The sequence below is a fragment of the Equus asinus genome, chromosome 23 (assembly GCF_041296235.1).
Source record: "Equus asinus isolate D_3611 breed Donkey chromosome 23, EquAss-T2T_v2, whole genome shotgun sequence".
NCBI classification, from domain to species: Eukaryota; Metazoa; Chordata; class Mammalia; order Perissodactyla; family Equidae; genus Equus; species Equus asinus.
Window position 1 is genome coordinate 65,955,870 of NC_091812.1, and position 27,148 is coordinate 65,983,017.

Genomic DNA, 27,148 nt, shown 5'->3' on the forward strand with positions numbered 1-27,148 from the left:
CCCTCATGGAGCGCACGTTCTGATGAAAAAGTCAGAAACTAACTGAATAATCAAACACACTAATCATATAGAGACTTAATTAAATAATTAATAAATAATTTAAAAATGCCACTATGCCCAGAATAGCCAAAACAATCTTGATAAAGAAGAACAAAGTTAGAGGACTCAACACTTTCTGATTTCAAAACAATATGATACTGGCCTAAGTATAGACATACAGATCAATGGAAAAGAGTTGAGAGTCCAGAAATAAAGCCTCATGTTTAGGGTCACTGGATTTTTGTCAGGAGCGCCAAGACCATTCAATGGAGAATTGTCTTTTCAACAGACGGTGCCAGGGCAACTGAATATCCACATAGAAAAGAAGGAAGTTGGACCCCTTCTCACACCATAGATAAAAATTAACCCAAAATGGATCACAGACCCAATGTAAGAGCTAAAAGCATAAAACTCACAGAAAACACACAGGAGTAAATCTTTGTGGCCTTGGAGTAAGCAGTGGTTTCTTAGCTATGACACCAAAAGCACAAGCAACAAAACAAAAATAGGTAAACTGAACTTCATCCAAAGGGAAAACTTTTGTCCTTCAAAGGACACTATCAAGAAAGTGAAAAGACGACCACAGAATGGAAGAAAATATTTGCAAATCGTTTGTCTGATAAGGGACTGGCATTCAGAATATATAAAGAAGTATTACAACTCAACAATGAAAAGAAAAATAACCCAATTAAAAAATGAGCAAAGGCTTTGAATAGACATTTTTACAAAAAAGACATACAGATGGCCAGCAATCCCTTGGAAAGATGCTCAACATCTTTAGTCATTAGGGGAAGGCAAATCAAAACCGCAGTGAGCACCACTTCCTACCCACTAGGATAGCAAAACAAAAAAGATGGACAGGGGCCAGCCCTGAGGTGCAGTGGCTAAGTTTGCACATTCTGCTTTGACGGCCCAGCATTCTCCGGTTTGGATCCCGGGTACGGACATTGCCCTGCTCGTCAAGCCATGCTGTGGCAGGAGTCCCACATATAAAGCAGAGGAAGATGGGCATGTATGTTAGCTCAGGGCGAGTCTTCCTCAGCAAAAAGAGGATGGTTGGCAGCAGATGTTAGCTCAGAGCTAATCTTCCTCGATAAAATTAAAAAAAAGATGGACAGTAGCAAGTGCTGCTGGTGAGGATGTGGAGGAATTAGAACTCATATATTGGTGATGGGAATGTAAAATGCTGCATCTGCTTTGGAAAACGGTGTGTTGGTTCCTCAAAATGTCAAACAGAGCGTTACCCCATAACTCAGCAGCTCTGCTCCTAGATAGATAATCGAGAGAACTAAAAACACACGTTCACACACAAGCTCGTCCATGAATGTTCACAGCAGCAGTCTTCACAGTAGCCCAAAAGTGGAAACAACTCAATGTCCATTGACTGCTGAATGGATAGACAGAAATTGGCACGATAAGGAAATAGTATTCAGCTGTAAAAAGGAGTGAAGTACTGACCAACGCCAGAACATGGATGAACCTGGAAAAACATTGTGCCAAGTGAAAAAAGCCAGACATAAAAGGGCACGTGTTGTATGATTCCATTTACATAGAATGTCCAGAGTTGGCATCTCTATAGAGACAGAAAGTAGACTAGTGGTTGCCAGGAGCCGGGGGCGGGGAGAGGATGGGGAGTGACTGCTGCTGGGTCCCTATCCAGGCTTATCTTTGGGGTGATGAAAATGTTCTGGAATTAGATAGTGGTGATGGTTGTACACTATTGTGACTATGCTAAAAATGACTGAATTGTACCCTTTAAAAGGATGACTTTTTGGGGCATGTGAATTATATCTCAATAAAAAATAATTACACAAAATGCAGCCGTGTTAAATGAAATGAACCAGAAGTAGGTGGGGACTTGACTTCATCAGGCTCCGAGGTCTGAGTGTGAGCAGCAATTCTCTAGATGAGGAGGGGAGGAAAGTGTTCTCGACATCAGGGGCCCGTGTGCCAGTGCGCCAGGTCTCAGGAGCGGGTGGAGAGGCCGTGCCATTTCTTATTACAACTCTCATTATTTCCGTAAATGAGGTGAAAGAGAGCGGGCATTAAAATGTCAATAAAATCTCATTTCTGAAGCAATAAAGCTCCTTGTAGAAATGACGATATTCAGATAACGAAATGAAAATGAACGACATCCTGCCGAGTTGGCGAGGCAGAGGGGAGAGGTGCTCCCACACACTGTGAGCGGATGTGTCAGTCGGTACAAGTCTCACGGAAAGCCAGTTGGAAACGTTTATCCCAGCGTGCGCTGTGGGTGAACAGTCACTGGCGGGAACACAGATTGTCCCTTTGCACCGATTACGCGCAGCGTCATCCCTGCCGTCTCGTGTATTTCTCACAGTCGCCCCGTGCTACAGATGGGACGAAGGTGCAGGGTACTAACTCCACATTTTGGAAGCGAGCTGGGGTGTTAGATGAGGAAACAGAGACTCCCCAAGGCCCGGCGACTTGCTGAGGTTCACACAGGTGTTGGGCCGCGAGGTGGATCTGTAACCTGGGGCTGTATGAATGTGAAGCCCGCTCTCGTCTGATTATCGAGCAGAACTAGATGCAAGCTTCACCGGCCTCGTCCTTTGCCAGCAGGGGAAAGCGACACGTGTGTGCCTCTCAGAGAACTCGAGTCTCAGGCTTTTAAAACAATAGAAGGCAGAGGAGCGAGATTTGAAGTCAGTGATTTTTCTTTTTCACTCGTGCATCTGCGTGCTTGGCACAGGGAAGCATAAAGAAACGTTGAATTGTGCAATTATGGTATACTCAGCTTAAAAGTGCACATGCAAGTTAACATTTAGACTTAGAGATGAGATAATTAACTCATAGAATATAAAATTATAATTAACCATTGGGAAACTCTAAGCATGTGATTTAATTGGGAAAATGTCAACTTGCTGATCGTTTAGGAAATGAACCTGTACCCCCAATTGAATGTGACCTGTATCCGTTCCCAGGATATTACTCTAGATGAGGAAAAATTGGACCTAGGTAAACTGAGAGAAAATGTTGAAATTTACTGCAATAGTATTACAGTCTCCTTTTTTCTTTCCTGAATTTGTTTTTTTTTAAAGCTTTTTATTTTGAAATAATTACAGCCATATTTTTTTGTAAATATAATGCACTTTTTTCTCCCCTCGTCCTTTGCTAAGATTGGTCTTTTTTTTCTTTTGTCATTGCTCTTTAACTGCAAATTCAGTCTCAGATGCTCATTTGGATTAATATAGCCAAGGGGAAAGCCCTGTTTAACAGCAAAATATCTAAATTCCAGTATAATTTCAGGGAAATGCAGTGAGAGAATGTTCAAGTACATTATAAATCACAAACCAGTACAAATTGGTGCTAATAAGTGAAATAAAAAGTTAATGAAAAAATTATGATTCATGGGATTCCTGCATTATCGAATGAAGTGTTACACTCTTTCCAGTTCAGATGGCTGGAAGGATGTCGAAAGCATCTTTAACTTTGTTAGCCCTCAGTGAATAGATTCAACAGACATTTTCTTTGTACTCATTACAGGTGAGGCATTAGGAATGCAAAGAGGATAAAGACACAGTCCTGCGGATTCCTCTGGGTGACAGACTGTGTAAACGGATGCTGAGCCAGTGCTGGGTTTGGGGACGATGGCGCAGGGTACGAACTCCACGTTTTGGAAGCGAGCTGAGGTGTTAGGAAATTGACAGGGAGGGAGGGAGGGCAATGCCAGAGAACCTTAAAGCTTTAAATGTTCTCTATTTTGAATTTCGGCAACATGACCATCTTACATTCTGTGTGCCAAGCATTGTGATTTGATAAAGGGGTGAAAGGCATCGCACAAACGGACAGAGTCTGTGGCAGCGCAAGACAGAAGATGCTCTCACGAGATAAGCAACGTTATCGTTCGAGAGTGGAGGGGCGCTTTCTTGGTACCTGATATTCAATATGGATCATTAAGGCCTGGAAGGGCTCAGAGAAGGGGAAGAAGGGAGGGAAGGAGGGATTGCAAGCAGGAGGAATCACATATGAGGACACAGGACGTGAGACAGGATGGGATTAAGAAGGTGGGGATGAAAATTTGGTTTGGCAGAAGTATAGGTGGGGCATTGGCAAGTGAAGTCCAGAAGGTAGCTGAATCCAATCATTTACCCATGTTTACTATCTACCTTCCCGGCTGGACTGGATCCTTACCTGTCCTGTCTGCTGGCATCCTACCCAGTGCCTGGATTAAGGGTTGGCACGGAGTGGGGCTCAGCCAACATTTACCGAATGAATGATGTGGTCGAAGGATCTTCTTGGCCAATTATAGAGATCAGCTGCTGCGTGTAGCTGAGTTCTTCCATGGTTGTTCTCATTGCTGTGTCATCACCATATTTCGTGAATATATCACAGATTATTCATCACACTGCTGACGGACATTTGGTTTCCTTTCCAGTTTGGGGCTCTTATGAATAGTGCTACTATGAATATTTTTGCACATTTCTTTCAGACATATGGATTCATTTCTCTCGGAGTAGAATTGCAGGTCGTAGTGTACGCACAGGTTCAGCTTTGGAAGAACATGCCAAACAGTTTTCCCAAGTGCTTGCCCCAATTTACACTCCTGCCAGCAGTGAAAGAGAGGTCCTGTTGCTCCACATCCTTCCCACACTCGCGATTGTGTTTCCACTTTACGCCTCTGGTGGGTGTGGGTGCCTGTGTCCCGGTTCACTGTGCATTTACCTAACGACTGATGAAATTGGTCAACGTTTGTGTATTTGCCACTTGAAATTACCTTAAAATGTATCGCACAAGGTTAAACTAGTATTTTCTAAAACAAGCTCTAATATCTGACGATAATCAGAGCTCCAGCCCAAGGGGGATGGGGGCTTCCCCTCCTCTCCTTTCCCTTCATTGCCATCCTCCCTCTCTGTGTTCATTCCGCCTTCTGTGTCAACATGAGACTTCACCCCCAGATTATTCTTCCATTAAAACACAACCTTAAGACTTAGACTTAATTAATTTCATTGATTACCAAATATTGTGTCTTGTTTCCCATTTCTTTTTCTTGGATTTACTTTAATTCTTGCTTGGGTACAACCTCAAGTAATTCTTTCAGAGAGAGTTTCTGTGGGTAAACTTTCTGAATCTATGCAGATTTGAGGATGTTCTATGCTTTTCTCCCACGCCTGCAATATAGTTTAGCTGGTGTTGAAATCTAGGTTCAAAAATTATTTTCCCTCAGAATTTTGAACACATTGCTCCATTGTCTTTTTGCATCTGCAGTTGCTGATGAGAAGCCTGTTGTCCATCTGCTCATTCTTTTTATCTATGTGTGTGTGTATATATATATATATGTATGTATGTATTTTAAATTGTAGTAAAGTACACATAACATAGAACTTCCCATTTTAACCAATTTGAAGTATAGTTCAGTGGCATTAAGTACATTCATGTTGTTGTGTGTAATTCTTTCTTAAGTAATCAAATACTCCTCTCCTACCTCTGAACCTTCTAGAATTTTCTCTTTATCATTGTTCTGACATTACACCAAGACATGGGAGTTTTTGTTCATTTGCTCTTGTTTAGCACTTGGTGGAACGTTTCAAAGGAGGATTTGGATCTTCAGTTCTGGGAAAATTTTCTCTATCTCCTCTTCTCTATATTCTCATGTCTGCATCCTGTATTTGACAGGCGTTGGAATGTCTGCATGTATCTTCCATCTCTCTTAAGTTTTCTTCCACTCATCCCGTCTCTTTTTCCTTTTGTGCTGCTGGTGTTTGCGTGGTGGATTTGCAGCATCCATCTGCTCCTTCCACCTGGTAGCAGCAATGTGCTTCAGGAGTGTCTTGATTGCTCTAAGCCCATCATTGTAATCCCTTTCCCCTCCAAGTGGCTGGGTCAGGCACCAGGAGGAGGCTGGCACAAGGCCTTCTCTTTGGCAGCATCCTCCTGGGGCCTTCTGTGCTCCTGTGTCAGTCCTCTGCTGTCGGCATGCTGTTTGTGACATCCTTCTTCAGTCCCATTCTGGTCGCTTTCCTCTTTCAGGGAAACCTCCTGTGGCTGCTCTACAGACATCTGAGCTAACGTCTGTTGCCAATCTTCGCTTTTTCTTCTTCTTCTTCTCCCTGAAGACCCCCGGTACATAGTTGTGTATTTTCAGTTGTGGGTCCTTCTAGTTGTGGCATGTGGGATGCCGCCTCATCATGGCCTGATGATCGATGCCATGTCCACACCCAGGATCTGAACTGGTGAAAACCTGGGCCACTGAAGCGGAGTGCATGAGCTTAACCACTCGGCCACAGTGCCAGCCCCTTGTTATGCAATTAAAAAAAAAATTACCAAAGCTTATGAACTTTGGAAAACACAGAAAGTATAGTTTTAGGATTTTCAGGATGAATTGATATTACATTTAAAAATCCAATAAGTATATTTAAAAAATATATTTTAAAAAAATGGTCAAAAAGGAATCATCCTTTATCCCACCAAGCAAAGAAAGCTGTGGGCAGCAGGCGATTGAGATCAAGAGCCAGGGTCTGGTCTGAGGGGGTCTGCGTTCAAGTTCTGGCTCCACCTGTGAACTGTAAGCTCAGCATTCCGCATCTCAGAGGCACGGGTTCTCCCAGTGCGGCCCCTGAACAGACATCAGCATCAGGCCCCACCCAGACACACCAGTTGGCTCGGGCTGGGGCCCAGCCCTCCAGGCTTAACAAGCTCTCCACGTGCTTCCAGTGCAGGCTCCAGTTGAGAACGCTCGCTCTAAGCAAGAGTTTTTTTATTTGCCCTTTAGTGATGTAACGGTTTTTAATTGCGTAAGTCATACACGGACACGTTCCTGTTGTAAAAATTACCACCATACGACACGTACCAAGTGAAAAGGCGACAGCCTTCTTCACCACCGTCAGGAGTCGGATTCCCTCCCGGTGGTCCTGGCGGTTACACTTTGGTACTGTTCTTGCACCTCTTCTTTCTGTGCGTAGACGTGCATAACGCAGACGTGTGTGCCGCTAGAGGTACGTACTCTGTGGGTTTTCCCTTTTTGGTTTTAACATAGATGGTGTTATAGTATGCATACTTTCCTGAAGTTAGCTTAATTATTATTAGACTATTATTCTTTTATTATTATTTCACTTGCCTTCGAGATCTTTCCAAGATAGATCCATCTTTTTGTTTTTAATTACTGCTTGGATCAACTATGATTTATTTAATTTCTTGCTAATACAAACAACCACATGGTGAAAATCTTTGCACGTCTTCTTTTAAAAGGCGTGAGAATGTCCCTCAAGTAATTTCTCCCAAGAGAAGTTTCTAAGTCAAAAGAGAAGAGCACATGTCTCAAGTTTGGAGTTGTGCTCTGAAATGCTTGTACCAATCACGGTTCCACCAGCAGGAAATAAGTACTATTTCATCCCACTTCCGCCAACACTGATGTCATTAAACTTTCCAATTTTTGCCAATGTTCTGTTTCTCATTGTGGTTTGACGTTGCATAGCTTTAAGTACTAATGAAGTTTAGCACATCTTTGCGTGTTTGGTGACCACTGGGTGTTTCTGGAAATTCTGTCTTCCTACTCCACCTCCATTTCCCATTGTGGAAAGGAGGTGCTCATAGTACCCGTTATGTGGGGCTGTTGCAAGGATCATGTCCCGAGGTGTCAGCACGATGCCAGGCACACAGTGAGTGGTCAACAAGTGTTCGATCACGATGAACATTTTGGTGTAATCCCTTCCATTTTTTCATATGTTAGCTTTTGAAAGGCTTGGTTATAATCATACTGTGTATATAATTTGGTGTCTTTTCATTGACTATATCACATTCTTGTCCCCAATAATTGTATAGTCTTCATAAATATGTGATGATGAGGTGGTCCATCCAGTGGCTTGACCGCACTAACCACCATCCCTTAGGGACACTTAGTTTGTGTCTTTTTTTTTTTTTTTGGTGAGGAAGATGGTTCCTGAGCTAACATCTTGTCTCTCTTCCTCTGTTTTGTATGTGGGAGGCTGGCATGCTCATCATGCATGGCTGGATGAGCCATGTGTAGGTCCACACCCAGGATCCAAAGCCATGAACCCTGGGATGCCAAAGCAGACTGTGCGAACTTAACCCCTGCACCACCGGGTCGGCCCCATGTCTGTGTCTTTGTTGTTGTGATAAAGAGTGGCTGATAGAGCGTCTTTGTGCATGAAGCTCTTGGGGGTATGGATACTGAAGATCTGTTCCTTATAACTTAAGAAATTAAGTTTCTTGAGCAAAAGCACTGTTTTGAGCCTCTCTATATGTACATCCAGATTATTTTCTGTATGGCTATACAAATATTTTTAAAATATTTTTTATTATAAGAGTAAATGCATACTTATTACTAAAAAACCCAATAGTCCTGAAAAGTGTGAAATAAAAGTATAAAGCCACCTCACTCCCTCAGCATGGTCCCTGTGAACACACCAGGTGTGGGTCTTGCCTGATCCTTCTTCTATATAATCAAACACACGCACACAGAAGCATGGATGTGTGTTTGGTTAGGTAGAGAAAACATGAGTAAAAAGAAGGAATTTGTCTGTTTGGATTATTATTATTATAAATAAAAGTCAATATTGCCTGTCTTTTTTTTTTTTTTAGCATTTTCACACATATTTTGTTGTGATATACCCTATGATTTCTCAGGTTTGTAGGATTTCAAACCATACTTTATCTTTCTTTTTTTTTTTTTTTAAAGATTTTATTTTTTCCTTTTTCTCCCCAAAGCCCCCCCGGTACATAGTTGTGTATTCTTCGTTGTGGGTTCCTCTAGTTGTGGCATGTGGGACGCTGCCTCAGCGTGGTCTGATGAGCAGTGCCATGTCCGCGCCCAGGATTCGAACCAACGAAACACTGGGCCGCCTGTAGCAGAGCGCGCGAACTTAACCACTCGGCCACGGGGCCAGCCCCCATACTTTATCTTTCTTTAAATAAAACCCTTGGGAATGGGTCCTCGTTGTGAAAACTCAGGTCCAGCCATGGTCCTGAACAACAGCACTGGGCTCAAGATGCGGCCCAGCCCCCCAGGCCCCAGGAAGAGCACCCCGGGCTCTGACAGGCTGGACCTGAGGGCAAGGCACTCCCTCCCGCTCCCTGAGGAGTGAGAGACATATTTGTAATTTGCATATTGATTTGCCATTTACAAAGCACCCTGACATGCTAAGGAACCCTGCAGAAGCTCTGCCCCTTGGGTCCTGGATGTTCCCAGCAGCCAGCAAGAATGGGATTAATTTTGGGGCCTGCCACTGCACTAGGTTCATTTTGCCCACCACCTGGAACACCAAACACTGGGAAGATGAGATCACAGCAGAGAGAGGGTTTAATCACAAGGCAGCCAAGTTAGGAAGTGAGAGCACGAGTCTCAAGTCCACTTCCCTGAAAATGGGGACTCAAGGATATTTATGGGATGGGGGAGGTGGTCTGAAATGTGGAAAGAGGTGATTGGAGGTGAGGAGAGGGGAGGTAATTGATGATCTGCACAAGCGTAGTCAGACTCCATGCCTCTTCACAGAATGCATACCCACAAAATGGCAGAATTATCATGATCTGAGGGTGGAGTTTTTAGTTTCTTGATGTCAAAAGGTTGCTTATTGGACATCTGCATGGGTCCACTTGCTGGGTTGGTGGTGTCAACCGGCTTGAAGTGGAGAAGGGGTTCTAATTCCTGAAAAACAGCTCACACACCCATTACCATGGTGACCCAGGCTCCAGGGAGATGTTATCTATAGGAGCCTAGTGGGAGTCAGGTAGTGTATTGCCTAAGTAGCACAGTTAACGGTGGGTGGGTTAAAGAGCTAAAAGCTATAAACAGTAATTGCAAAAAGGAAAAAAAGCTTTAGTTCCTAGCTACTTAATCATCAATGGCTAACTGTTTTCCAGTTTCAATCCCCATATTCTTTGGTCATTCCTTATTCTTGAGGAATTTGGGGTGACAACTGATCTAGCTACTTCCTGTTGAATTGGGGCATAGATCTGGGTCAGAGGGATGAAACTGTTTATCGCTCACTTGGAAACATTCTCTTCATGTTGACATTTTGTATTATTAGAATTTTGTACCTTGCTCAACAGTTTTGGAAGAACATCGAAAGTCACATTTTATAATCAAGTATTGGACCAGAAGGATAAGAAGTATAGATGACCCAAATTTTAAAGTCCCTGAAAAATAGACCTAATCCCAGTGGAGCCTCCATCTGATGATCTCCAGGTGGGGACAGACATCTGGTCTGAGTTCCTGATAGTCTTTTGTTTTACTGGATGTGCATCAGAGACAGGAACAACACTCTGATCTCTCAGTTGTCATTGATGATGGCTATCAGCATAGACTCTCTGCCTGGGGGTCATCACATTCCTGAGGAACTCAAAAGAACAAAATTATGGACTTATAGCAGCTTGGAGGAGCCATAAAATCTACAGAGCATGTTGGGGTTAGTTAATCAGAGGTCATTTAAAGTTACAATATGGTTTCTTTTCTACAATATGGCTTCCCTTATGGCAACCTTGTGTGGAACTGGTGTCAGCCTGGTGTCAGTCTGGGCAAGCCCCCTCTGGGCTCCAGGCTCTCCCATAAGTCTTGAACCCCAGACAATTTTCTGTTGTTCTTCTGTCCCTAACTTCCTGGATCCCATGGGGACCTTCTGCAATCCTGGCTCCAACATTGTGTACCCCTCTCCCCTAGGCCCTTCACCCCCTAAGACTAGGGAGATGGGGGAGGGAAGGACAGACATACTGCCAGAGCCACAGGGACAGTTCCGATGTCACCCTGGCCCTCAGACCACTCATGGCCATGACTACCCCTGTGTCTTAGGTCTCCGCACACCCCTGAGATGGCAGCTCACAGCTCTCCAGGGTGAGACAAGGGCCATCTGAGTCTGCAGAGGGTGACATGTCTGTGATGAATTCTTCCCAACTCTGCTTTGTCTTCCTGCCCTTTCCAGGCATTTGCAGCCGGCTCAGACCCATAGTCACAGGGAAGCATCTGTACCAAGACTCTGACAAAACAGTGGCTTTTGTCTTAGGGCTGTTGCAATTATTGCTCTGTTCTTGCGTGTGGAAGGAGCAACATTTTCCTTTACTTTCCTCTTGCTCCGATGAATGGGAATTCTTTCTAAGCTGCAGCTCTTTTTCTGATGGCTCCGGTTTCTTGCCTACACACCCGCATCATTTCTTTGAATTCTTGAACAAGCCAGCTCAGTTTATTCTGTCAGTGACGTCCTCACTTCTGTTATGGGAGCTCGGTCTCCACTCCTCGACATTTTTGCTTTCAATGTTTGTCATTCAAAAAACTAATTTTATTCCTTGTCCTTGAGTTATTATTTTTAATAACAGTGCTGTTTGCCCATATTTCTCTGTTTCCTGAAGACAGCCCTCAGAAACTTGATTGGAATTATTTTATTTTAATACGAACTTTGGTTTTCACAAAGTCCTTCTACCACTGTTATGCCATCAGCTTCCTAAGATCTGGGCTTTCTGATGCCCTTAGAGGGGGTCGTGTGTCCATGGGTTACAGAAGGAAAAGGAGGGTCTTGAAGGGGCTCAGAACAGGCCTCCCCAGGATATGCCACTTTGGTATGTAGAATGTATTGAGCTAAAGGCAGTCAAGACCCTGTGGGACCAGAGAAACTTCTACCTCTCCTTTAAAGAATTTAAACTGGGGGCCCTGACCATAAGAGTTATTACCAGAAATGAATTTTTATGACCTATCTGCATGGCAGGGCAAACCTCTACTGAACATCTGCTCTTATTGTCCCATGAATTACCCTCCTCCCTTCTGAAACCTCAGGCCCCTATCCCATTCCTTAGCTCTAGATGGCGTATACACCTCATTTTACTTTCATGTCTCTGACCCTCTCATGTATGTGGGGTTCCTGTACATATGCAATTAAATTTGATTTTCTCCCATTAATCTGCCTAAATTTAATTCTTAGACTGGCCATAAGAACATAGAAGGGTAAAGGAACATTGATTCCTCCCTGACAATCTAAAAGCCATGATATTCTGGGACCCTCACTGTAATCTAGAGTTTGAAGAAACAAAGCATACCAAAGTGTATGCCATTTTTAGCTACATGTGAACTGTATCAGAGCCCCGAGCCATGTGTGTGAAGGTGCCTCTAGGAATCTGGACTAACACGTACATATGACAATATGACTGGTATCTCGAGCCACGTGGTGTGCCAGGTGTTGTGTGAGACACTTTACAGGTGGGTTTTATACTTCAACAAATCCAAGAGGTAGATAATATCATCCATGTTCTCACGTAGGGAAAGCGAGGCTCAGGGAGATTTTAATTTAAGGAAAAAATTGCTAATTGTCTAACGCTATACTGATTAAATAGAAGAAGCGATATTTGAACTTATGTAGCCTGCATACAACACTGATCAGATAAAAAATCTTGGAAAGTTAGATCAGTCGCTATAAAGACCAACCTGAGACCTGAGTGCACATGAGAATCCCTGGGAGTTTGCAGGAGGTTCGGAGCCTGCACGTCTAATAAGTTCCCAGATGATGCCGATGCTCCTTCAGGGGACCCCGCTGAGCTCCACTGCCCCAGACGTACAGTTAGTGTGGACCCTGCTCCATGGTCCCTTCTTCGATTCCCAGCGGTCATTCTTCAGCCCGGCTTTGGCACATTTCTTTTGCTGCCCCGTGGTCTGGCTTTCACAGGCGTGACTTGGAAGTCTTCCAAGGCACAATGAGACCTGTTCAATTTCTCCCTCCCTGAGCATCCTAACAGGTGCAGATAAGTGCCTATGAATTGTGACATGAACGATGTAGGATATTTTACAGGTAATTAGCAAACAAGTGCTAATATTATTAATAGCTACAATTTAAGGATTACTCAGGCATTTTAAAGTAATTTAAGAGACACTTTTTTGTCCAGTACCAGAAGGCTAAAGGGCAAATTAGTATGCTAATAATAAATATTCAAGATCTAACAGGTTTTTCTACAGGTCTAGCATGGACGACATTCCCATTTATAGACCATGCTTGACAATAACGAGCCTGTTGCTGTGAGTGCCCACGAGTTGATTCTGACTCCTAGGGACCCTGTGGACAGCAGAGCTGAGCCCTGTTTCGTCTCTCCCCTTCCAGCAGTGTATCAGACGGTGCTCTGCTGCTATTCACAGGGTTTTTATGGCCAATTTTTTTGCAAGTGGCTGGCCAGGTCTTTCTTCCTAGTCTGTTTAGTCTGGAAGCTCTGCTGAAATCTGTCCACCAGCGGTAACCCTGCTGGTGTTTGAAATACTGGTGGCACAGCTTTCAGCATCACAGCAACACACAGGCCCCACAGTGTGACAACCAACAGACAGATGGTGTGGTTCCCTGACTGGGAAACCAACTGAGGACATGTCAATGAGAGCACTGAATCTTAACCAGTAGACCACCAGGGCCTGGACACAATAATTTCAAATTAGAATTAGAAGGTACCTCTAATAGTCACTGAGGTAGAAATCACCAAGGTTAATTACTCGTAAGTTCTCCTAAACTCTCTGGCTGGGAAGCTCTGGGGACTGAGGAGCAGTTACCGTTAACTGTGCAGCTCCAGAAGCTGCATTGTACTAGGAGCACCATTGTACTCCTGGACCGTAGATGGTTCAGGCAGTTTCACCAAACTCCAGGACTGCGACTGGCATCACACATTCACTCCCGATGGCTTGCTGAAGCGAGGGGATGGAATTCAGTGACACCACAATAGGAGTAGCCCACCTGAGAGGCGTGGCTGGCCTCACTGACCACTTCGCTCCCCTTGGCAGCTACAGGGCAAGACTCTCCAGAGGATGGACAGGCAGCTCCAGATCCCTCGTAATCAAGAGTCACCAGACGTCCTTGATCACTTTGTGGTCAATTCTGCATCCTAGCATGGAGGTCCAATCTTATTAAGCATGATCTTTTTTATGGGTGGAAAATATCTTTAATTTTTCATTATTTTGTACAAGTAATAAATGAACACATTTAGTCACAAAATGTTTAAACAGTACAGAAGTGTTCAGAGATAAGGCCCTTCTTTCCCGTCTCTCCTTCCACTGCTCCACCTGCATCTCCTCTCTGTGCCCTCCTGTCTCCGGCGGTGGACCCAGGGAACCAAGCCCCCCTTGCGTTCACACCCTTGGGTGGTCCCCTCTCCTTGAGTCTGGACCGACCCCATAACCTGCTTTAACCAAAAGAATGTGGAGAAAGTGACAGTGTCTCTCGGAGACTCTAAGCTTAAATCATTTTAAAAATGGCTGCATTGGGAATCCTAGTGTGGATGTGCCCTGAGTGTTTAACCACACGTTTATTGATAGACATTTGAGGAGGGGGTTCAGATCTGCCCTCTTTACAGGCAATGAAGCAGTGAATATTTCGTACACACGGTGTTGTGCACTTATGCATGAATAGGGTCCTACAAATACCCTTACTGAGTCCAAGGGCACATTTTCCATGTCCACAGGTACTTCCAAATAGTCATCTAAAAAGGTTTCACCAAATTACACTCTTTACGAGAACGTGTGACAGGCCCATTTTCCTGCTTCTTCACCTAATTTGACCACTCTGCTGGGTGGAAAATTGTGTCTCTTTCTGGTGTTTATTTTAATTTCTCTGCTCACTAGTTTGACAGATGCATGTTGCCAGCTGTCTTTCTTCCTCTGTGAGTCTCCTGTCTGTATCCTTTGCCCACTTTTTCCACTGAGGTGATGAGCTCACTTAATGACTCATAGAAACTCTTTGAGTACCCTGCATGTTACTTTTTTGTTAAATTTATTGCATTTTCAGAGTCTTTCACTTGCCTTTTCCTGTTTTTTATATCATTTGCCTTTTCCTACAAAAATTATTAATTTTCATGAGCTCACTATGGCCTTTGAGTTTTAGGTCTTGTTACAGAAATATTATTCTCTGTTTTTTTCTAATGTTTCTATAATTTTGTTTCTTAGCTTTAGCTCTTTCATCCTTTTGGGATTTATTTTTGTGCACGGAGTGGGTTGGGCATGTTGGAGAGGGCATGCCATTCACACACCACAGTGTTTGTAACACACACCTTACACAACTGTACACAACAGCTCTGGGCAGGGCTGTCTCGATCATTCTTTTCCCAACTTACAGCTACTCATATCCACGTGTTTAGTGACTGGCTCATCTTTTCTTCAAGGATTCCCACAGATCCATACTTTTCTGCGGGGCTCATTCTAGTCCCTGCATGATTTGTCTTTTCCCACATCAATATAATATCATTTGCATGAGTTCCTTTTCATTTTTGTGTTATTCACAAATTTGCGTTCTCAGGGATCTTCCTTTATGATATAAACTTTGGAATTAATTTTTCAATTCTGGGGGAAAAAATCCTGTTGCAACTTTCATTGGCATGACAATAAAATTGTAGATTAATTTGAGGAAGACTTGGCATGTTTTTAGTATTACATCTTCCAATCCAGAAATTGTGGCATGCCTTTCCGTTCGTGCAGGCTTGCTTTTCTTTATTCATCCTTCCCTAAGGTTCTTCGAGTTGGCCGTAAATTTCTTGTTAAATTTATTTCGTGTTTTTTCTTTCTTGCAACTGTCAGTGAGATATTTCCCCTGTTATAGCACTGCTTTCTTTTACTAGCCTTTGCCTGATTGAATCGGTTTTATCTTCTTAGTGTTTTCTTTGTCACGTTATTTAACACACATGTATATATATTTAATCCATGTGAAAGTCTTTGAGCTTTCATCGGCTGCTGTGACCCCTTCCTGATCACTGGGATCACTGAGGTGTGTGGACTTGCGACTGGTGTTATGTTTTATTTGTGCATTTTCTGTTTTCCCCCTTCTCTTTGCTGGTTGGGCTGTCTAATTTGAAAGTGGATCATCCTAGTTTTTCTTTTTTTGGTGAGGAAGATTGGCCCTGAGCCAACATTTGTTCCTAATTCTCCTCTTTTTGCTTGAGGAGGACTGGCCCTGAGCTAACATCTGTGCCCATCTTCTTCTACTTTGTATGTGGGATGCCTCCACAGCATGGCTTGATGAGCAGTGTGTAGTTCTGTCCCCAGGATCTGAACCCACAAACCCTGGGCTGCCAAAACAGAGCACGTGAACTTAACCACTACACCACTGCGCCAGCCCCCTGATCATCCTATTTTTATTTTTACAGTGGTTCATAATTTTATACACACATATGTAGGCTTACGCTTTTCTACCGCTTCCTAGAATTCATCTGTTCTGGACCAACCTTCGCAAAGCGCAGCAGCCTTTGGCACGCATCCCTTCTCTCCAACTGCCCTTTCGTATCTGTCCTCCACCAGCATGTGGAGATTGTCTGGGACTTCAGTTCCCCATCACTGTAAAAGCAAACATACTTGAAGTTATGCGTCAATAGTTGTTAAGGCGTAAGGCGTACTGGAACTTTGTTGGTTCTTTTCTTTTCAGTGTTTCTCGTAGCCCACATCCTCCTCTTTTGTAGTCGCTGTTTCTCCGGAATAATTCTTTCAGAGTGTCTGTAGGCGGTGAGCTCTCTGAATCCTCGCTTTGCCCTCCCACTGAGTGCGAGTTTGGGTGGATGTAAGATTCTTGGCTCAGCACTTCTCCTCCTCAGTCTTCCGATGATGGGCTTTGTCTTCTGTATTTGGCTCTGAAAGAGAACTTCCTTTGTAAGTAACCTGTTTTCTCTTCCCCTCGTGGAATGCTTTCAGGATGTTCCGCTTTTGAACCTTTTGTGCTGAAATGAAGCTGTCATATGTCCGCAGGCGGATCTTTTTCATGTTTCTTCTGGAACCTTGAAGATATAAACACATCTGACTCCCTAAAACACTAAACCTTTTGCTCTCTTCGTTCTTGAATATTTCCTTTTATTTTTCTTTTCTTTTTTCTGAAATTCCTATGAGGCAGATACAGGAACTTCTGCATCGAAATTCCAAGACTTGACACTTTCGTATTTCCGTGTCTTTGGTGCTGGGAGATTTTCTTCAGTTCTGGGAGGTTTTCTAGGCCCCATTGTCCAAGCTTTCATAATTCTTCAGTTTTGTCCCATTCTGCAGCCCATCAATTGAGTTTTCTATTTATGCCATAAATCACTAGATTTTCTCTGCTAGCTCCGTGCTAGACATGGATGGAAGAATCAAAACCTCATTCCCAGTGGTGATCAAAACTTTTTAAAAAATGCCTTGGAATGCATTGAAGAACAAAAGTATAGGATGCATAATAGCAACCATAAAGTCTTGGGAAAGGCAATAACTAATATCTGAAATGGAGACAACTCAGGTTTATGGATAAGAAAACTTATAGCAAATATAAGTTCTTCTCAAGGTAGTATGAAATTGTTGCTTGGAATCCAAATAGTTTTTTGAGGGGTAAGGGAACTTCAAAAAATGATTTTAAAGTTCTTAAGGAAAAATACACACAGGAGACGCAGGAATTGACAAATGAGGTGCAACAGGATAGAGTTGAGTAAAGTCCTGTACCGAGTTAGGAATTTAATATGTGTACCACGGAGTTGGCCCATTGGTCCGGGTAGACGTGCATGAATTGTTCCATCAGTGGAGGCTGACCTTATAACTCATGCCATATCCTATATAGACAAATACATTCCTAGTAGATTAAAAGGCTAAATGAAAAACATTAACTAAAACACTTAAATAAGTGAATACATAGAAAAATAAATAATAAATAAATTTGATAAAGTGAAATGTAGGAGACTATTGTAAGAATCTGGGGACAGGCAGACCTTCTCTAACAAGCAGGGTGCTCCGAAGCCACACAGAACACGATGGACACGTGATTACAATAATTACTACAGCACTACTCCAGTAACAACATGTGTTAGACGAAATGCAGAGCCATCGAAAGAAAAATGGTTCAATGGGAGATTAACGTCCTATTAATCCATAAGAAAAAAGATGAAGAACCTAATAGAAAACTGGGCCAAAGATATGAATAGTCAGTTAACAGAAAAAGAAGTGCACATGGCCAATAAACAAGTGAGAAAAATTACATAACCTTACGAGATATCAGGGAAATGCAAATTTAAACAAAAACAGAAATACTCTTGCCCATGATAGGCAAAGATTCAAAAGGCTGATGCTCTACAGTGTTAGGAAGGAGAGAGAGAAATAAGCTTGCTGAGGCATTGGTGGTGAGAGGACACATTGCTAGAGACCTTTGGGAGGGTAATTCAACTCTGTGACATTGGGGGTGGCATTCACATAGCACTGCAAATGTGACAGTGATGGTAATCATATAACTCCCAGACAGCGGTGATTGTATCCACATAACTCAGTGACAGTAACGGAGGCATTAACATGGCTGTGATGGTGGTGGGGGTGGTAATCACATCACTGCAGCTCTGGTCATGGATTCACATGGCCTGTGTTGTTGTTGTTGGTATTCACATAACTGTGATGGTCATAGCGTTATTCACAGAATTCTGTGTTGGTCATGGTACATACGTAGCTCCGTGATGGTGTTGGTGGTATTCATTTAATTCTGTGACACTGTGGTTTCCACTCAACTGTGTTGGTGGCGGAGGTATTCCTAACACTCTGGTATTGACATAATCGTGCAATACAGTGGCAGTATTCACATAATTCTGTGATGTTGGTGGCGGTGTTTATGTAATTCTCACCTGTGGTATTGGTATCCAGATAACTCTGTGAAGTTTGTCGTAGTAGTCATGCAACCCTGCTGTGATGGTGACAATATTCACACAACTGCAGTGGGGTGGTGGTGATGGTATTCAAATGGCACTGCCGTGTTGGTCGTTGTATTTACGTAACCCTGTGGAGTGGGTGGGAGCCGTCACATAACTCATTGGTTGTGTTCGTGGTAGTATTCCCATAACTGCATCGTTGGCTGTCTTTTCACACAGCTCTGTGATGTCACATAGTCACTTAACTATGAGGCTGGATGTGGCATTTTAGATAATTCTGTGATGGTTGCGATGGTATTACTATAACCTTGATGTTGGTGGTCATGGTACTCGAATATCACTGCAGTGTTGCCAGTGGTAACCACATAACTGTGACGATGTTCACCATATCCACATTACTCTGTAATGGTGGTGGTGGTATCCACACAACTGTGACCATGTTCGACGTTGGTGTTCTGTGATGGTGGGCATAGTATTAGGATAATCTGCAATGGTTGTTGCAGTCACACATCTGCGATGGTGGTCACGGGATGCTCACATAACACAGTGACTCTGGACATGAAATTTGCATAACTCTGCAATGGTGGTGGGGACAGTATTCACCTGTCTCTGAGAGGTGGAGGTGTTGCTATTGACGTGACTCTGTCACTTTGGTCATAGTCATTACCTCTCATTGTAACATTGCTGGAGGTGGTATTCACATAACTCTAGGATGTTGTTGTGCTGTTCCCATAATTGTGGCCGTGCTGGGTGTGGCAATCCCATAACTCTGCAAAGTGGGTCATCGTCTTGACATATCTTAGCGACAGTGTAGTGGTTTTCACATAACCCCGCCGTGGTGGTGATGGCATCCACGTAACTCTGTGACAGCAATGGTGGTGTTCACGTAACCCTGCACTCTTGTTCATATGACTTGTGACATCGTCATGGTATTTACACAATTCTACAATGTTGGTCATGGTGTTCATGTAACTCTGCCATGCTGTTTTTGTGGTATTCTCATAATTCTAAAATGTTGGTGGTGGTATCCACGTAACTCTGGGATGGTGGATGTGCTGTTTGTGTAACTCTGTGACTTTGGTGGTGGTGTAACGGACATGGCCCTGTCATGTTGGTCTTGGCCTTCATGTGAATCTGGGATGTTGGTCGTTGTAACCACATCACCCTGCCATGTTGGCGGTCGTCTAAGTCATGTATCTCTGTGACATTGGTCAAGATGTCCTCATAGCTGTGATGGTGGGGGTGGCATCCAGATAACTGTGATGTGCTGGTGGTTTCACATAGCCGTGCAATGATTGGAGTAATAGACACATTTTATGGGTGTAGAGACTTGTAGAAAGTTTAAAGTTTTGCTTAAAGTTACACAACAAGACATGACAGAGTCAGGCTCAAATTCAGGTTTTTCGAATAATCCAAATTCAGTCTTTTCTGTACTACACCATGTAGTCTATTCCTGCTAAATCTAAATGTAAAGGCTTTGGAATACAACATTTATATCTTCAAACTCCCCAAGGGCCTTGGAGCACAGCTATTGTCTCTTCCGTTCTAGCTGTTTATCCACAGCTCCAGTTGCGTCCACGTAGTCGCATACACACACCTTTTCATGTGTGAAACTGATAAAAAATTTAGCTACAAATTCAGATGTATAAATTGAACTTTTGAAAATTTATATTAAATAATGCAGAAGAGGGCTTTCCCATAAACCAAAGTAAAGCATCTTTGAGGGTAATCTAGAGTTTATTCAATTACAGTTTATAAATAATTCAAAATATATTTATTAAAGAATGAATTTTAATGTTGGTGAAAATGTTGGTATTGTAGTGTTTTCGTTCTTTCTTTAAAAATTATAAACCTCTAGAAGTCTGTAAAGGACTAGAAATGTGACGTGAGGATGCTGGAGCCTTGGTGGTGGGTAAATGGCAGGTACGTGTTTAAACAATCATTGGATTATGCATTTAAGATTTCTACATTTTACAATATATAAGTTATACCTCAACAAAAGTTTTTAAAAAGGAACCTTTTTTTACATCACAACGTAGCATGTTTATATTTTGTATAACTGAAACAAAAACTTCATTAAATAGTATTTGCAGTGACTGTATGGACATTTCATATAAATGGAATCATACAAAGCCTTTCGTGCCTGGATTCTTTCACTTATCACAATATCTTCAAAGTTCGTTTATGTCGTAGCATGTAACAGTACTTTATTCCTTTTTATGGCTGAATAATTTTCCATTGTAAGGATTTACCACATTTTGTTTATCCATTCACCAACTTTTGAGTTGTTTCCATCTTTCGGCTGTTGTGAACATTGTTGTTATGAACGTTTGTGTACAAGTTTTTGTGTGGACGTGTTTTTATTTCTCTTACGTATATACCTAAGAGTGGAATTGGTGGGTCCAATGGTAACTCTGTGTTTAACTTTTTGAGGCAGCGCCACACTGTTTTCCGAAGTGGCTTCATCGTTTTACCTTCCCTCCAGCAGTGTTATGAAGGTTCCAGTTTTTGCACATCTTCCCCAACACTTGTTATTATCCAGCCTTTTTATGATAGCCATTGTAGTCGGTGTGAAGTGATATCTCACAACAGTAATGCTGTAGTCAATATCTTGCATTTGCATTTCCTGCATTTGCCTTGCACTTTCCTGATGGCTAATGTGTTGAGCATCTTTTCACGTGCTTATTGACCATTTCTTTGAAGAAATGTTGCTCAGATCCTTTGTCAATTTTTTATTTTTACTTATTTTATTGAGTTAACATTGGTTTATAACATTCTAGAAATTTCAGGTGTACATCATTATATTTCTGTTTCTGTGTAGACTACATCATGTTGACCACCCAAAGACTAATTACCTTCCATCACTGTACACATGCGATCTGTCATCCCTTGTACCCTCCCCTCCCCTCTTCCCCTCTGGTAACCACCAATCTAATCTCTGTCTCTATGTGTTTGTTTGTTTTTGTTTTTATCTTCTATTTATGAGTGAGATCATATGATATTTGACTTTCTCCGTCTGACTTATTTCCCTTAGCATAATACCCTCAAGGTCCATCCATGTTGTCACAAATGGCAAGATTTCATCCCAGAAAGATACTTCTAAATAAAATGAAAATATTATGGGTTTCAGAAAAGTCGAGTGTGGTGCCAACCTAAGCACTCAGGATATTTTCTTATGGGTGTGAGTTATTGCTTTTATAGAAACAAAACAAAGTATCACCATGAATATGGAGTTGAAGTTTAAGAAACGAGTATGGCTTTCAAAAACGTCCTTGATGTAGTCAGGAATTGTCTCTTCCCCTCGTTTCCCCGGGCTCATGATTTCCGTTTTTTCCCCTTGCAGTACTTGGGGTGCATTGAAGTTCTACGCTCAATGAGGTCTCTCGACTTCAGCACGAGGACGCAGATTACCAGGTAAGCCCTCTTGAAAATGGACTCCTGTGATCTTCTTTCAGCAAGGAATGATTTCAAAGGTTAACAGCCTGGAAATTTCCAGAGGAAAAGGCTGCCCCTTGAGTGCTGGTGACTGGTGACAGGGAGTCAGGACTTACTGTATTTCAAGACTTTTGCCTGTTCATCCATGTTTGTGACGTGTGTCTCTTGACGTGAGTAACCTGAAGACACTCCCCACTTCTAAGCCCTTTCTATCATTAAGCTGCAGACAAATGGAGTGTTTACATTTGTTTCTTTAATATGTGAAACCCTAATACCAGACTGATATTTTAAAAGGTACTGAACTGTGTTGCTTCTTTCTAAAAAAGGAGGTCAAGATGTCAGGAGAGAATTTCTGATAGTTTACACAAAGAATAAAATGCACAGAATTGGAAGTAGAAATATTCGTGGGAGCAGTAGTTTAGAAAGCAGACTAATTCTTTAAGGGGTCAATGATTTTGAACAGGTTTATAAATTCTCCACCATCAACTAGATTCTAAAGCCATCCTGAAAAGGAGCAGTGGAAGGCTAGGGCTGGGTCTGTGAAACGGCTACGTTTCTGTGGATGATGAGCTTGGCAGTTGCGGAATTGTTTAATCTAAACAATGACCTCAGAAAATGCCTCATATTTATTTCATTCAAATTACCCTATTGTGTATCTTTGGGTTAGCAAGCCAGAGTCTAGAGACTGAGCTTTAGAAAGCCGTTATTTTTAGTAATTAGCTGCTAAATAATGTACACACCTCAGTTATGTTTTAAGCCCCACAATGATACCTCTTCTTCCTCACCAAAGAAAAATTTGTGTTCAAAAGAGTTGATGATTCTCTCTAAAGTGACTCGAGACACACCTGGTGGGAATGCACTGACATTAGTAATCTACACTAAGGGAGGAATCCATCTTCATATATTTATAGAAAATGGCTTATGAAAATTGCCAAGGCCAGGGAATTGTATTTTGAAGTGAGAGTATTTCGAAGAAAAGTTTGAACATTTACTTAGTCAATCATTCGTTCATCCTACCCATGACAGGTCAGGTGTGGAGCAGCATCTGTGAGCAGGGCACTCTGCCCTGTGCCTGGGGAAATGTGGGAATATATGACAGTATTCACCTTCTTGTGTGTGGTGGCGGTTGTCTTTAAAGAGAATTGTTGGCCATTTCTACTGAATTCCCTTTATAGATACTAGAACTTGAGATAATTTCATGTCATTTTAATTTTCCTGCTGTATTCATTGAGCATTTACTGCTGACAGTGCACACACAGCGTGCTGGCCAAAGTAGGCTGTCTTGTTTTGCCTGGTCTCCCAGTTTTGGGGAGAAAGATGCATATAAAAATAATCGAGGGGCATGCAAAGGGCACAGACCAATTCCTGCTCCTCAGGAGTCGTGGGGGGCGGGGGACAAGTGGAAAATCCCAGTGTGCCCTTTGATGAGGGTCTTAGCACTCTTTAGGGTAGAACCTAAGTGGACAGAAGTAATAACATTGTACAGGAAAGCTGTGGAGCAGACATTAGTGGGTGTGGAGGTCCCACTGTCTTTCTCCAATCCTGTTCCATTTTGATTTTAGCACAGTTGGGCCAGCACAAAGGGCCAAGTGGAGCACCAATCTTGCACTCAGGAAACTTGGTGTTCAATTCTGGTTATACCAGAATTACCTTGGGTTTATTAGACTTTTTGAAAACTACATTTGCTTATCTCCATGATGCTTTCTGTCTTTTGTTTCATTTTTTATCATGTGACCTGTTTCTTATTTTAGTTAATAACCAGAGACCACTTGTGGGAAACAATTTGACAAATCAATGTCAGAAAGCAGTCTCTGCATCCAGGAGAAGAATTCCCAGCAACGTCCTATAGGTGTGGAGCTTTCAAGGCCTCCATGGTAACTGAGTGTTGAACACGTCTGTGGTTGAACTCTACCTCCACGGTTTACTTAATATACTAAAGGCATAGTACATATGCCTTGAAAGGTTGTAGGGAAATCTAATGTTGTAATTAAATTATATTATACAGGCACTGAGAAAACCTGTTTCCAAAGACTTCCCAGCCACACCTTTCCTAAAAATATATATATATTTTTATAAGCAAATAACCAATTTCTACCCACCTGTTCTGCTATTCCAAGTTTTGGATATAAGTGTCCTTTGGAGGCTCTGACAGTTGAACTAAGTGTCCTTCTGTTGAGGTCAGTTTAGTTTTATGCTGTTCCTGTGTCTGAGTTCAGGTTGACTGTGTACTTTCAATAGCGCTACCCATGAATTATGGCTCTCTGACTAATAGATAACTTTTAAAACTCCCCCGGAAAGCTGCCACTGAGTCTAGACTTAGTTGCAGTGGCGGCTGTTAAACACCTTGTACGGCCAACACTTCGGGCAGAGGAGCTTGGTGACTCTTTCATACTAATCACTGCCCCCAGGTAGAGGAGACAGCCTATATGTGGAGCCCAGCTCTGCCGATTTCCACCTCAGTGGTTGTTGTGGGAAATAGAACGTTTCCACATCTGACATCACAGCACAGGTCATGGCAAAGAAGCAGTGTGGTTGTTTGCTTCATCTTATTGCCCAAGCTGGTATTCAGCACAGTAGCCACAAGACTCCAGTGTTCAAAGAAGTGAGTGTCCATGAGCATGAGAGCAATTGAGGCCACAGAGATGATGGCCCTCGGCAGCCGCTGCTTCCCTGGGTCAGCCTATCAGTGGGGTACAGAGAGGAGCTGAGAGGTCCAGTACTTGTGAAAGCCTGCCCAGGGGACAGAGATGCATGCCAGAAGAAATAGCTTCTGCAGAAGGAAATAGCTTCCCAACATGCCCTTGGATGCTAAACCCAGCATGGCCTTCCCCCTAATGTGCCCCCTTGTCCAGTACTGTTTTGGAATGTGGCATATGAGACCTCCCCACGCCCTTGGAGGTTCGTGATGACATTGCACTATTAAAGGCTATCAGGAACCCCGCTGCCGAGAACCATGGAACTTGGCTAGTCTAGTGTTTCCCAGCTGTACTTAACTGGCTTGCAGGAAACTGCCCGCCTCTTCGCTGCCCCACTGCCAGCACTGCTTCATAGTCTGTAGAACCCACTGAGAAACCACCATTGTTCCTGCATCGTGCAGCCCATGAGGGGCGTGAGGGAGGGTCTCAGGTTGGTCTCACCCTGGGCAGTTGGGGGCCCCAAGTAGGGATAACCCAGCTCCTCAGCTGGGGGTCAGTCAGAGACCTCTGCTTTCCTCTGACTTAGGCCACTGGGTTTCCACACAAAGTGCTGTGGCCAACAGTGCTGATCAACCATTGCTCCAGTGACTGCCCGTCCTGGCCTGAGCCTGACCGTCAGAGGAGCGCCTGTGTGGGCCACACCATGCGCCTCCCTGAGGATTCCTCTCCTTCGACTGTTCTCATCTCTCACTGGGGAACTGGAGGAACTGTTACTGTGTTTCCTGTAAGAGTGGGATACGCCACATCAGATAGGAGGATTCTGGGGAGACCATGCTCTCTGGTCTGACACCTAAGGAACACCTGTCTGGCTGGCTCTGCACAGTGACAGAAGCTCCTGACTTGCCCTTGGTCACCAGACCAGCGTGGCCTGACCTCCTTTCCTCCTTTCATTTGATTTTCTCATCTCATTTTTGTTTCATTTATTGTGCTAAATTTTATCTATTAGTGGACATCATCTTAAGCTATTTTTAGGACATGGAAGGCTGTACGTATATACACAGCGAAGCCCAGCGCACTCAGCAAGGTGGTCCTTCCCCAACCAGAAATGCGAACATCTCATGTGTATATTTGGTTCAAACGACCCCAGCTGACTTCCTGCACTGCTTGGATTTGTCAGATTACGGCCAAGTTTGCTTCCCACCCAGGGCTGCGTAGACATACGGACTCAGCCACGTGTGGCTTTGCTACAGTTCCAGGGTGAGTTCGGGTAGAGGTACAGTCACGCATCACTTAACGACGGGGGGACGTTCTGAGACGAGCTTCGCCAGGCGATGTTGTTGTTGGAGCAAACATCACAGAGTGCACGTTCACAGACCTAATGGGGCAGCCTTCTACACAGCCAGGCTGTATGGTGCTGATCTCATGGGACCACCGTCATATACGCGATCCGTCGTTGACTGAAGCCTCGCTATGTGGTGCATGGCTGTATAAAAACATTGTCTGAAAGCCAACATAAACTTGCTTTTTCCAAGTTGTAGAGAGTGAACAATCGAATCCAGGTTAGGGTTTTTGTTTCTCTTATTTTAAAAGTCATCGTTGTTTCAATGGGCCCTGAAGGGCCTGGTGTGGCCCAGACCTTCACCAGCACTGCCCCTTGGATGTGATCCGCTCCCCAGCATTCCACTTTGCACACCCTGGCCCTAGAGTTCTGCTCAGAATTGGGATGTTTTGAAAATTCTCCAGGAACATGCATAAAATTCCTTTGGTTTGAAACCGAAATCAAAATCTTTGAAAGGAAAACATTTTTCTTTTGGGAGAGTGTCTCCCTTTTGTGCTTGTCCAGCATATTGATGGGGTCTTGGGACACTGGTATCAGTGGTATAACATATGTGTTGAAGCTCAGGGTCCCCTGCACGACCTCTTCAGTTACTGCAGCGCGAGGCAGAGGAGTAAATGAACACAGCATCAGCCGTCCACTAGGGAGTGGGTCGAACGCTGTGACACTGGCATCTTTTCTGTCTGATGGTTCATGGGGGGACTTTGGCTAGAAGGTAGATGTGTGACCATGTGGTATTGGTCTGACAGTGCTGGGCCATTGGTAGTTATAGGGCCTTGAGTTTGAACAAAGTAGCAAGCATGCCCTGGAACTGTGAAGAGGAGGGGAGCCGAGGCCTGGAGACGTGGCGTTCTGAGTCGTGATGCGGTGAGAATGGCAGCCAGGCTTTCTGGGGTCGTCCGTCTCCACCCTGAAGGAGGGCAAGCTAGCTGACCTCAGCTTGGCTGCTGGACTCCGTCCACTCTCTTTTCTCTGAAACGACATGGAAGGCTTGGAAATGCTGGCTTCTCCAATCGCTTCTGGCTTCCCACGTTCTATAAATGCTCTCAAAAAGAAGTTCAAGGTAAAAACTTTCACCACATAGTCCTTCAGCTCCGTGAGTGCCCGAGCATCCCTGTCTGTGTGCACCCATCCCGGCTCCAGTGCG

The 27,148-nt window shown here is 43.4% G+C and overlaps 1 protein-coding gene across 1 annotated transcript in view; it reads left to right on the forward strand.

Moving 5' to 3' along the window:
- Nucleotides 1-27,148, forward strand: part of SHC3 (SHC adaptor protein 3) — a 122,350-nt gene that overhangs the window by 20,975 nt on the left and 74,227 nt on the right. Inside the window, exon 2 of the mRNA XM_014857729.3 lies at nt 21,938-22,008. Coding sequence (XP_014713215.3) covers nt 21,938-22,008 — 71 coding nt within the window. The remainder of the gene's footprint in view (nt 1-21,937; nt 22,009-27,148) is intronic.